This window comes from Sphaeramia orbicularis, chromosome 12 (genome assembly GCF_902148855.1).
Source record: "Sphaeramia orbicularis chromosome 12, fSphaOr1.1, whole genome shotgun sequence".
Lineage (NCBI taxonomy): Eukaryota > Metazoa > Chordata > Actinopteri > Kurtiformes > Apogonidae > Sphaeramia > Sphaeramia orbicularis.
The window spans coordinates 30,909,921-30,923,442 of record NC_043968.1 but is presented as its reverse complement, the minus strand read 5'-3'; the positions used below and the strand labels follow the sequence as shown (position 1 = coordinate 30,923,442).

Sequence of the window (13,522 nt, the reverse complement as noted above, 5' to 3'; positions counted from 1 at the left end):
GGATGCCATGACAATGGGACGAATGCAGCTGAGAAACAACATGAGAGATGCACTCATTAGGGGTATTAATTGGATGCTGGCTCAAAGATGTTTTGGCTTACAAAAGGTATGCAGACTTGGACATGTCGGATTTAACAAAAATGTATGCGCATGCATACATTAAGTGGAATTAAATATAAATTCTACATTGTACTTCAAACACTTTCTTTGTTGTCTAAGTGGTAAAATATAAGCATTCATAATCAAATACCTATATATGAATAATGCAGTATTTCTGCACCAATGAATAAAAGCCAAGGCTTCAACAAAAACTGACATGGAAAACAAAAACAAAACAGCAAACGACCAGGTTATGAAACTGGGAAGGTCCGTTTACCCTTTCATTAGGTTAGAGGCATAATGGGTGATAATCATCTTCATTTCACTACTGTTCCAAACAAAAAAGGGGAAGAAAAAGAATGAGGGAAGCCAGGATGAAGAAAGAGAGGGGAGAAAAGGCACTGGCCCACATCCATTGTGAAGTGCAGCACAATGCTAATTCCAGCATTTAACTGCATGCTTTTCTGCTTGACGTATCAGAGGCTCCAAGATGAAAGCAGATAAGTAATTGCTCTCCTGGTTCTTATTCTTCACTGACAACCCATAAATTTAATTTTACACACACGTTCATTTACATTTTCGAGTATATGACATGATAATTGCAGGAATATAACACCTCCATTCTGCAGGATAGTGCACAAGAACTTGATTGACGTGAGCGGTGAATTGAAAGGAACAGGAGGCTGAATTGCCTCTCCTAGAAATGATTTTGCCACGAAGGGATAAAATTAATGAGCATTTACTAGACGATGGCAGTGGCGTAAACATGCACACACCAGGAATAGAATAGGCTGTATCACAGAAGAAGAGCCATGATATCCAATTGGACTATGCTGTTTTTCCTCTAATCCAAATGGATATATTTCTAATACTGCTGCATAGAAACGTGAATTGGATTTATGAATTGTTTGAAATTAGCTGCAGCTGATGTGACCACCAGGGATCTTAACAACAGTGGAGGTGCTTTACCTGTTTTTAATACAGCAAGAGTGGATGAAAATTACTTGTGAATTCCCAAATGTAAGACCCCCCCCCCCCCCCCCCCCATTAAAGACATTTGGGAAAAAAACATGATTATTTTCAACTGTGCTCACCTTCTGAACCGTCTATTTGTTTATGTGCTTTGTATTTAAACACAACAAGAGAACGATGGTCTATATTGACATGAACTTTGAAGCCATGTGGTTTGCCCTCAAAGTTGGAGAGCAAAACAAAGGACCTTTAAATTGGCTCCTGATGTGAAAACACTGGTGAGGCCCACATCAGAACAAGCAGATCATTACACCACTCATGTCACACCCGCAGCCTGTAATCAGCCTCTCCAATGCCTCCCAAAAAGGTCAAGCTTTTCTACTGAGAGCTCAGGTATCTCTTCCAGGCAAATCTGGCACCCAATCTCTTGTTATGTTTGACTGTTTTAACTGGGCATTCTGGCATTAAAAAAAAAAAATGAATAAAAAAATACACATCTCCAGTCTCACTGGATAACACAGCTGTCTGCTTCCAACTATCCAGAACAATGGACAAATGCACTTCTGCCAATTACACCCACTCCGTGAGCCGCTCTACCTGGAAATATAATTTTTTTCTAATGAGTGAACTTAAAGTATTTTTTTTTCCCTTTGATTTCCTTCCATAATATTCGTGGTGGGAAATTGTAAAGCATATACGGGGCATTCATCAGTGACAGAGGTTGGTTGTAGAACTGGACAGTAGACTATGATATATCCATTGCAATGAGAAATGGATGAGCCCTAGCTGGTAATTACTGTACATTGTTGGCAGACAAAGTCACCATTAATTAAACTACTGGCCTTGTCTCACCTGCCAAAAAAAAGAAAAAAAACAAAACACTCCTTTACATCTCACATCCTCTATTTCATCTCAATCTCCAGAGCATTCTTGGGGGCAAAGGGCCCAAACTCAGACCTCCCTCATAGCTAGTGGACTTCTGACCCCTTGAGTTCCTTTGAAAGGACATTGTTCATTTACTAACCAATTACTGCCAAACACAGCCCTGTTATTATTGATAGCTGGTCCCACCAATACCACAGGGCAGCTGGTCTGGTGAACAGATCATACTGAAGTTCAAGTGTGTGGTATACAACATGTGTGTTCCTATGTAAAATCACACACGCACATATGTACACGCCACATTCCCTCAAGCGGATGCTGTGTGTTCAGCTTAGGAAGATCAATACTCTAGATTGTCAGGACTGAGGCTAAGTAGATTACTGAATGTTTTCCTAAATCAATTTCCATAGCAGTTTGGCAGCCGTGCATGGGAAGTGCAATTTATCATAACATAAAGACCCATCATGTAAAAGCCTGTAATAAAAAGCCTGAGGAGATTGAGATGGGCTTAGCACAATTTCCATATTGATTTATCTCTACATGTAGATAGTCATTGATTAAGCCCCTTGAACGTAGTGTACACCGCTATAGCTGTGCAACTCTAGTAGTGAGCATTGTTTGTGTCATTATCAGGCACAAACTGTCATACCGTTATCGTTAAACCGGCACAATTCACCACCGACTGATCCCTCCCTGCAGGTGAACATTTTTCAAGAGTAAATGGGAGCGACTGATAGAGGGAGAAAGTGAGAGGGAGAGAATGAAAAAAGAAAGTGCAGAGAGAGGAGCGTCCTGAAGTAGAAAGAAAGTGAGAGAGAGCAAGCACAAGTGAGTACAAGAAGTGGAAGGGGGGGGGCACTTCCCTCTGATGTTGCAGGTAATATGGCCTCCACTGGATCAGCCTCTTCATCAGTGACACACAGTAAATTACAAGTGCTTCAAGCAGCTCAGTGAATTATAGTTCATCACTTGGAAAGGCTTTCCCCCTCACCACCGGGGCCCAGGCGTATCAGATCTGCCGGTTAGGATCCAATTAACACCCTGGCCAGAATCATCTGATTGCATGTGTAAGGGCTGGTATAACTCGTTTATTGCACCCATGTATCTTCTGTCACAAGGTAAATTTGTTGCTGCTACATCAAAGGTCTGAGCTACTTTTTTTTTTTTTATCCCTCCCTCCCTCTCACTTTCTCTTGATCCCCCAAACTCAGCTACCTCGCCTTGGGGTTGCATTTCAACTTCTTTTGCATCACAATGATGAACCTGCTCTGTCCTCGCAATTTAGCAATCTTGTCCTGTAGGTGTTGTAAATGCAGGAAAAAAAGGAGAGAGGTGGGGATGGAGATGAGGAGAGAGAGAGGGGGGGGAAAAAAATCTTGTTTTCTGGTTACAAAAGAAATAACCAAGGGTATTTGACTTAAAATGTGCTGACGTTTTTTTTTCTTTTTCTCTCTCAGAGTCAACAGAAGTTTTCCTCATGAATAACATAATATTTTTCCCCTTCGTTGTGATAATTTTTCTCTATTTTCAGATCCAACCAGAGGGGATGCAGGGGAAACATATATTCATAAATGTAAATGTGAACTAGCATCCTTTAGCCATGCACACTGGAGTCAGCTAACCTATACTCAAGCCTAGCGTCGCAGCCCTTTTCCTTGCATGTGTGTGTTCCGGAAGAAAGCCAATAAGCAGATGAGTGCTGCAATCGAGATGATATTGGCTCAGTGGTGAAATGTGTGGACCTGACCTTTAAAAGTGTGACACTTCCTAAGATGGCCCAGTGCCCACAATCTGCCTTACTGGCCTGGGTAGAATTTACAGAAAACACGACTAAATCAACATGTTTCTCGATCCATAAACCAACCATAAACCCTAAAATGTTTTCATTCAATATTCCATATAGTTAGAGTGAGGCGCTGCACAGATGGGACTGAAGTTATTAGTCTTGTAAAGAGGTATTCACAGCTTGATAGTGTGAAAGGGGCAGAACAGCAGTTGCAACATTTGCTGGGGCTAAGCTCTAAGGTTGTGCATGGCTAAGAATTAACTCCAGGCAGGAGGGTCAGGGTGTAACTTCACATTGCCAAGACCCCCTCTGACACACTCACAAGGCAGGGTTACAAGGTCATTCTAGCTGTTTTATATGTGCTCCCTGACACATAAAAGTGGTGGATGTGTCACAATGGTAGCCTCAGGGTGACATATTAGGAGGCAGTAGGTGCGACATGTGCAAGACAGTCTGAAGGTAGTCAGGATACCTATACACCTGACACCTGTTTATTTTCTGACATGTTTAGTCAATTTTGAACCACTCTGAACAAATGCAAAAAACTGATTTACTGAGTATGTGTTAAGCTACTTTAAGCCCAGCTCTGCCCCATTCCTTTTAAATAATCATTTACAGAACCACTGGCAAATAAGAAAGTCACATATGGTAATGTAAAAACTTCAACTATCAAAGGCGCCTGTGTTTGTGTATGAGTGCAGGCTCTGCAGATGCATTATGTACGTGTGTGAGCGAGTGAAACAACTGTCACATTCATAGGCCTTAGTAATCCTCTCCGCCTCTCCTTGTCCGCGTTTCTTTATTTGTATTCCAAATGTCAGTGTATAAATGCCTTTCAGAGGGGGGATATTGCCACAGAGAAGAGGAGAGCAAGGGGAGAGAGGAGCAGAGGAGAATGGAGCAGAGACGAGAGGGTGTTGTGTGCCTTGGGAGAGCCGTGTAAGCAGCATGGCGGAGGCAGGGGGATTTACAGGGAGAAATAGGTGTTTATTGAGTGCTCCCGTGGGCTTACTGTGTAATAATAGACCTGTCACATTACGCAAATGTGGAGAAGCAGCTTGTGTGTGTGTTTGTATGTGTGTTTGTGAGACTGTTTTTTAACATGCGTGTGAAAGCCAGAGCTGCCTGCCTCCGCATCATCAACTCCTGAGAAGCAGTGTTGAGCGAGTGGATAGAATTAGTCAGGCGAGAGCCTTTAGCTGCTAATACGCGTAATTAAAACTGCAAGCTGAGGCACTTAAATGCTTGTGTACTAAATAATTTACATGCCATGATCTATGGATCATTTCCCGCTCTTAAATACCAAAGATGGGGGAACAAGAGGGAAAAAAAGACTGGCAGAGGATTTATCAGTATCTCTGCCATAAGCAGGATGTCATGGTAATATTAATCCCTTTCCTACTCTCTACTGTGCTAATCATACAAGGGGATCAATCCGCTTGATTCTGCCGGTGGAAAACATGTAGCTTGATTGCCATTGACTCTTATCAAGCCATGAAGCTAATAAAATACTGCACTGTAACGGCCATTGCGGCCTCATAATCCAGGTAAATAATGCAGACTTATTGGGTAAACTCCCCAAAGACATGAATACAAAAATCTAATACTGGCAGGGAAGAAATAGAACAATAAGTATAGCAAAACAAGACTTTTTAATCAAGTTAGAGCTTCTTAGGCTTCATACTGATATTTGCACAGCTAAAATGTCATTTGAAATGAATGGATTCAGAAGTCCATGGCAGCACAGTCCCACTGTAAAGACATCCCAGCGCTGACGGTGTGCATCACTGGGAGACTGAGCACAGACTGCCCTGTGATACTCTGCATGGAGACTTTTTGGAACAAAGAGGTGAGGATGTTAATAAAGGATGGATCAACAGATGGATTAGTTGGAGCTGAGGACAGGCCGATCAGCAGGCCCTCCAATTCATATTGATTCATATCACCGACGCGAGGCAAGGATGAAGTAAGCAAATGTAAATATTCAATATTTACCATCTGCTGGTGTTATTAGAGGCAGGGGCTTGGACATGGGCTGACGGTTATCATGCACCCACACTGCTCTCGTTCAATATTGTTCTTCCTGCCATGTATGTATTGCACTTGGTGACTATGCAGGCATTTGTAGATCAGGATCCCATTTGTTTGAATCTATTCACTTCAGCATACAGAACCTCAAACAGAAGAAGCGCAATGGACCTCAACAATAAGCTGCACAGAGCTTTTGTGTATGTATGAACACCCTTTTTTTCCCACAGTGAAATAAAATAAAAAATACAGTCAAATAAACCAGCACCTCTTAGAAATATGTTTATAATCCTGCCACAACTGTGTGCATATTCTAATAATATTAACGCTCCTGATGAGTTGAATTATTTAAAGGCAAAGCATGACAGTCTTATCTCTTCTCCAGTGCGTAATTAGGTACACAGGGGTGTGACTTCAATTGAAGGTGTCGCCATTGTTAGACTCTGTGAAAATATCAACGGGTGAGGTTAACGCCAATTTCCCTGTCATTAATGAAATGCATAGAGCACCTAATGAGGTAAACCACTGCTCCTTGATACTACTTATTAGCTGATGGGAGGGCACACACTCCCACACTTCAGTTTCAACTAGCTAAAAATAAATTCAATAAAAAAATACTAATAGTAAAAACAAGGAGCAGATGTCAAGGTGCCTTACATAATTTGAGTAAAGACAACTAGCTAACTGTTTTGTTGACTTCAACAAGCAGAACAGCCTCACTGGTGCGAAAAAGATCATAACACTTAAGGAGGGAGAGGATTGGAGACGGCGCTGGCTTCATGTGTTAATGTGTATGTATGTATGAGTATATTGTCAGTGTGCAACTGTACGTGCATATGTGTACAAGTGTGACCTTTTAGAAATTACTGACAACAGAAATAGACAGCTCTATGAATCAATAAGGTAAATTAGCGTTGCAGAGTGGAAATGACAGGCAGTTCAAATTAGCTGTCTGTATGACCCACTAGTCAGGCTGACATGTCTTTCAAATAATCACTCGTCTCTTGATTTTTTCTTGTCAACAACACTATAGATCTATAATTCAAGATCTCCTCTAATTTGTCACTCTATCATGTAGGTCTTAGATCTACTTTAAAGAAGAATTTGTTGTCCATTTTGAGAGACAAATGTGCATCAAATGCCTTTAAGCTCCTCACTGAAAATAAAATATACACTTGAACAGAGACAGAGAGCCTGTAATGAAACTTTGCTCTTTGCGATCTGTCTCTGTTGTGTTTTTCTTGTGTCTGTGTGATGCTTAGCTTCCTGGGGACTCGCTTGTCCAGCTTTAGGATTCCAATGACAGGTTCGAGGATTGCGTTGGCAAATCAAACACACTTGTGGAACAGAGGAAATCTTCTTTTCGGAGGAGCATGTATTATGGATGGACTTAAGAGATTAGACGGGGAGCTGTTTTACCTGCAGTGGACGCTGCTTGTCCTGGCTCTTTGGAGATTTCAGGCCACTGCCTGGCTGCTGTAAGAGTAATTGCCTCGCTGCTTGTAGGGCCTGGGAAGAAAAGAACACAAGACAAAAGACAGTATGAAAAAAGGGAAAAAGAAAGATGGGGAAGAGGGGAGCGAGTGAAAGAGACAGTGAAAATAAACTATTACAATTCCTAAAGCTGACAGCAGAGATAATTCAAATTTTCAGGGACAAAGTAGTCTAAAAACCCTGTCAAATATCACCTGGCATTTTCTGCAACACATTCTGATGTGGTTAACACTGTGTTGGAGATATGGTTTAGTAACAATTCACAGCACTGTGATCAAGGATAAATACAGTTTGTCTAGAGCACCCCTGAAGAAGAGGGTGGAGGGGGGTGGTGAATTGAAAAAAAAAAAAAAAAAAAAGAAAAGGAAAAAGGCAAAGCGTCAGTAGAATTGACCTGTCTAGTGTGTGCTCAACTGAAATACCCACTTCTCTCTGCAAATTACTGCCACATTTGCATATTCATAATATCAATTTGAAGTAGAGGCAGCACCATGTGAAGTGTCCCTGGGAGCTGTAATTAAAGTTGACAAAATCAACATCAGATTACATTTAGAGTGAATTAACCAGCAGCTCAGGTTTTACACTATGCATTAAAGGTGCTGATGAGCAGAGGATGGGTGATAGATGGAGAGAACGATGATGGATAAATAGAAATAAAGAAAAAGACACCTTTCGCTCAATGATGAAATTAGTTCACACTTGTTTACACATGGCATAAAGAATTAGAAAAATCACAGTCATAAACTGTAAAACATTTGTCATCAGCGCCCTCTGATGTGTTTGGCAGACACAGAGATGATAAGTCAAACCATCAAACCCTAGAGAAATTCTAGGGTTTGATGGGATTACAGATCCCCTCCCGCCTGAATGTGTGTACGTTTGTGACGAGCAAGCTCCAGCTTCACAGGTACAGTGGCAGCTGGGCTAGCAGCTTCACTCCAATTCTTCAAGAGCAGATGGATGAAAGAGTCTGGCAGAAAAGAACATTGTGCACAGCTGCTACTACTGCTGCTGCTGCTGCTCCACACAGCCGTATACCCCGTATTCTTCGGGCCCACAAGCATCAAGTGGGAGAGGAAGCAAGAAAAAAAAAACATATGCACACACACAACACAACAACTTCACAGGTGCTTCTTTTTTTTGATGAAAAAAGAAGAGGACGAGTAGGAGGAGAAGCAAAAAATGAAAAAAAAGAAAAAATGGAGAGTGACACTTCCTCAGGAATCAGGGGTGCTCATTTTATTTTCTGGTGCTTGCCAGTATCCATGACAACAGCTGCCTTGACAGGGCGTGCATATGGCGGAGCTCTGCCAGCTGATGGGAACAATGTTTGAACTAGTACATTGAGATCCTGAGCAAACAAGAGGAGAAGACAGGAGAGAGAAAGAGAGAGGGAAGCAGTAGAAAAAATGAGAAAAAGAGAAAAAAAAAAGTTGCCACGTCTTAACCCCTCAGGGAAAACAGCCACCCCCCTGATCAATTATGAAAAGACAGTGCTTGGAGAGGTGGTTGTAGTGGTGGTGGGGCTGTGTCTGTCTGTCTGCTCAGGAGGAGCCAGGCTCTCTGAACTCAAGTAAACAAACACATTACACTGGCACTGAGTCCTAACTGCATTGATCTGTCTAGTTGGTAACAGGAGCCCAGTCGCCACCAGTTCACGTGTGTATGTGTGTGCATGTGTGTACAGTGACATCTGTAAGCTGAGCCGGGGCCTGTCTTCAGAGCACACACACATGCATATGCACAACGTTGCACATGAAGGCAAAGCACACATCAACACCTGCGGTACACAGGCACATCAAGCTCCGCTGGTTATGGAGTTGAAATGGATGAGAAATCAAACACGGCTTGACTTTCACTTCCTCTGACTGAATGCAAAAGACAAAACAAACCCCTTGAATGCAGCCAATCACTTTGCTAATTAAAACACAGGGGCTAATTAATCTCACCATGATTGGTAAATCAAAGTAATTATAAGGCTTATTGAGTCCTGCACACAGTAGTTAGAGGGAAGACTGCTTGATGAGTGCAGCCCAAGATAGCTGTCAGCAGGAAATGTTTATCCATGAGTGAATCAATAATGACTTGCTATCTTATACCAAAAGTCAAGAGAGGCACTCAATATATTACACACAGTCAAGAGTACAAAAGAAAGAGATGTTTTTAAAAGCACTTCTGATATCCATGTCAGGTAAATATCAAGGGAGGTACAGGTGTGAGAGGTGACAAAGAGTGGTGAAGGAGAAATCAACTGTTCCAGGCTTATTAGAAGACTGCTCAGACTGCATAAAGAGTACTTCTCCAAACATACCACAGACCTTATCAACATCGACCAAACTTTTCCAGAGTGGTTTGTCATGTCTGCAACTGTCTGTCACCTCTTTCATGGAAGTGGGGTTAGCTGTGTTTCTGAGCTTCGGTAGCAGTGTGGAAGGTAAGGGAGGGAAAAAAAAAAAAAAGAAAGTCCTGTCCCCTCACTTTCACTCGCTCTGAGTATTCAGCCATTACAGCAAAAAGCACCAATTTGTGCCACCCACTTCCCTCTCCACACAGATGGCAAGCTGAAGCCCATCTCGAAGCACAAAAAGCGGCAAATGCCAAGGAAAGTCATCAAAAGTTTGCTGAAGAGCTGGTGGAGCGGACAAAAACACAGACGAGTGCAGGCACACCATCTATTTAACCTGGGTTGCTATGCACGAAAAAATGACATCCCCCAGTCTATTAATGCACACATTGTATAAACAGCACAATGTGACACATTCTTCAGAATGAGAGAACAACCCAGACAGAGAGAGAGGAGAGAGAAAGGAAAAAGAGCCAGGCCCTGCTATATAAATAACAAGGCACTCAGAGGCATATTTGATGTTGATATCCATCACTGAGGTTGGAAAAGAGGAAAAAAATAAGAGGAGGGAAAATAACACACAGAGCAACCAAGACCACGACACGGGGATCCTTATGAAAATAAGATTCAGCCCAAATGGATGTGGTGTAATTGGTTTCAGATAGTGAGGTCAGGAGAAAGGCGATACAGGCAACTATTATGCGAAACGGACTGAGAAACAAGAATGTTTACACAGGCATTCCACTGCTACATTAATAGGCATGCAGAGATCACTGGAGAGGGAGAACAGGAGAGAGTGAGAAAAGACTGACAGAGAGGGGAAGAAGAGAAAAAAAATATATCAGCCATTCATTCATCTCTCCCTCCCACTATCCTCCACTCTCCCAGCCCAGTGTTTAGACTCAATACAAGACAGGGTAATAAGGAACACCTACCACAATGCACCTTTGTAAAGAGCATGCAAAGATCTTAAACAAGCATGAAATACATAAGCACGTCCTGCAATGGTGAGCCAAACCATTACAAATCTCCAGATTGCTTATTGTGTTTGGTTGAGGGAGGAAGGGTGGGTGAGAGCATGAAATAAGCCATCCTCTAAGAATGTCACTCTTTCAAATCCACCTGGAGACTGCACGATATGCAGCCATGACATTGGAATTGGATATATCTGAAGAGCTGTGACATTGTGTTTGGACAGTGCAGATCACTTCCTGGCCCAGGTCATGTTGGGAGTTGTTGTTATTAGGGGATATAGCAGATATTGGAATGATGACACAGGTATGAAATAAGCTGTCCTCAACAGGTATATTACCAGAGTGGTGCAGCCTGGACACACTGCTTCCATGAACAGAAAGTAGCTGTAAACATATTGCATCAATTGTTGATCAATAAGAGATGTGTTGCATCAGTCTTTCTGTGGTGTGTGGAACAGATGTTTTGTGTGTCTGCCTGTGTATGTTTGTTAGAGGGAGTAAACGGCTGCTGTTCAACATTCGGCTGTTGGCCAGAACAGCTCCAGTCATGCTGACAGGCTTGACAACTCCCACACAGACACTGCTGTGCACATAAGCACACACAGTACCACAACACCAGGCTTATCTATCTTTGCTTCCAGGAAACACAGACCCTGTGGGAGGGGGGAGGAAAAAGGGTGCAAACCAAAAAGGAGGAGAAGTGAAAAAGAAAAACTGTGACAATTTATCAAGCTGGAGGGAGTCACATGCCATGGAAAACAAGGCACAAACAGTTTAAGCTGAACAAACAAACATGGCTGATTGGACTGAGGCGGCGGCCCGCTGGCAGGGGAGATATGCGCCAACACTCCACACCAAAATATTTACACCCTATCTTCTTATATAAGTGGATTCAGGGCAGATGGATGGATGGATACGGATTTGGAGGGGCAGGCTGGAGAGGACAGACAAATGAGAAGAGAAGCAGAGAGGGATAAGATGCTTTGTGCAATGTCTGAATACAAAAGTGAGGCCTGAATTTGTACAAATAAATAAGTTGCAGCCAGTGAACACTTTAAGTCAGCAGAGGCCTTAAGCACAGATGACCTAAATCAGAAGTTCAATCAGATGAACAACAGTGGGTATGTACTGTATGTGGCAGAGACAAGAGCAATGGGGAAACTTCCTGTATGAGGGAAGGCAACCAGCAACCATGGAGTGCTAAAAAAGGAATGTATGATTATTTTTTTTCTTCTAATAAGATTTCTGCTTGACGTGTATATGGTTGCAATTGATCCTTTTCACCTCGAGTGACTCAGAGTAGAAAGACTCCCACTCTTTCGTGAAGGTCACAACTAGTAATGATGTGCTGAATCCAAGTTCAGTTTCCATATTGGCTCCACACAGAGCACAGTATACACCTGGATTTACCCACAATCTCTATATGGCCTAAAACGTCATTGCCTGGGTCCAATAAGTATGTGCAGTATGTAACATTTCTACATTAACCCTTTCATGCATGAATTACGAGAACCTTAGTCAAGATTTTTTTTCCTGACTGTTTTTATTCCTCTTTGGGAATGAAAATAACAATGCGATTGAATTTTTTTTTTAATGAACCTATTTTCCATGGACTTACAAAAACCATGTGTTTAATTTTTGAAGCAAAGAAATATGTATTTAAAACCCATTATCAGAAAGTGATATACTGTGTGAAAACTATAAAATAAACATTTTTTATGCAGCTAATCTGATGTTTTCTCATATTTTAACATACTCTAATACTAGCTGTTACTCACTTCATGGAGATAATACGCAAAAAAAAAAAAAAAAAAAAAAAAGAAGTTAATTATAGTCTTATAACAATTAGCAATGGATTCACACTCAAACATGTTACTGCAGATCAGGTTGATCAAGAACAGCAAAGTTACAGCAATGCTATGAATGTCAATGTATGGGAAAAGTGTCCACTGTGTTGGCTGATATGCAACTAAAACAACAAAACCTGTGAATATACAAGAGAACAGCTGTAGAATAGCTGTCCACTATGCTTAAAAGGGTTAAAATCTTTCAAAAGTCTAAGACTACGGTATATTTTTTGTTGATTTGTGCCTGTCACATCCCCTTTATCAGTGGTCAAATTTAGCATTACTATTTTATCACAATGAAATGACATAACGTGGATATGCATTACTATATATACTAGATTGAAACTTTAATACATTACCTCATCCCAAACATGATTTTTTCTGATTTAAGTCATGTCAGCAGTGATGAAAACACCAAATCCTATGACTCTGTTACTTCATGGTAGGGCTGCACGATGTTTTCAAAACTTGCCATATGCAATATGAGTGTACAGCATTCCGATAACGATAATATCACGATATTTCTCATTCACCTAGAGAAATACGAGTTTCATCTACTAAGAAAAATGTTCCTTAACTGTTAAAATGAGCCAGCTGTTTGTATGTTGACTCAATTATTCATAATTTAAGACAAAATACTGTACTACTACAATCAGTTACACAATTCTGTCCAAGAACCTGGTGATGCTGCTACTACAGACCTTCAGACACAAACAGAGTCAAATATTTTGTCATTTTATTCACATATAAGAAATATGTGAAATATGAATATGAATGTGTGAAATATGTGCAAATGATATGGATGTATTTCATAATAACAAAAGTACCAGAGTACCACCATGTAAGAGCTTTAACAAAACAATATTCCATTACTTACCCTGGTTTGGTAAATACTGCATATAAAAATAAAATCTTTAAAAATAAGTGTTCAGGCCTTGCCCAAAGTTGTGCTCTGAAAATATTCACATCTTTAAAACATTAATAACATGTACACTTGTATTCAACCATCAGCAGAAGCATTACTTCAGTTCTTTTGCCAGAAAAACTAGTACGTTAGAATAGTAGAAAAAAAAAAACACTCTGGTACCCCATGGTG

General features: G+C 41.1%; 1 protein-coding gene across 1 annotated transcript in view; it reads right to left on the bottom strand.

The window, feature by feature from the left end:
* The window catches only part of foxp2 (forkhead box P2), a 104,284-nt gene that overhangs the window by 37,229 nt on the left and 53,533 nt on the right, over window positions 1-13,522 (bottom strand). The window contains 1 exon segment of the mRNA XM_030149757.1: window positions 7,187-7,276. Coding sequence (XP_030005617.1) covers window positions 7,187-7,276 — 90 coding nt within the window.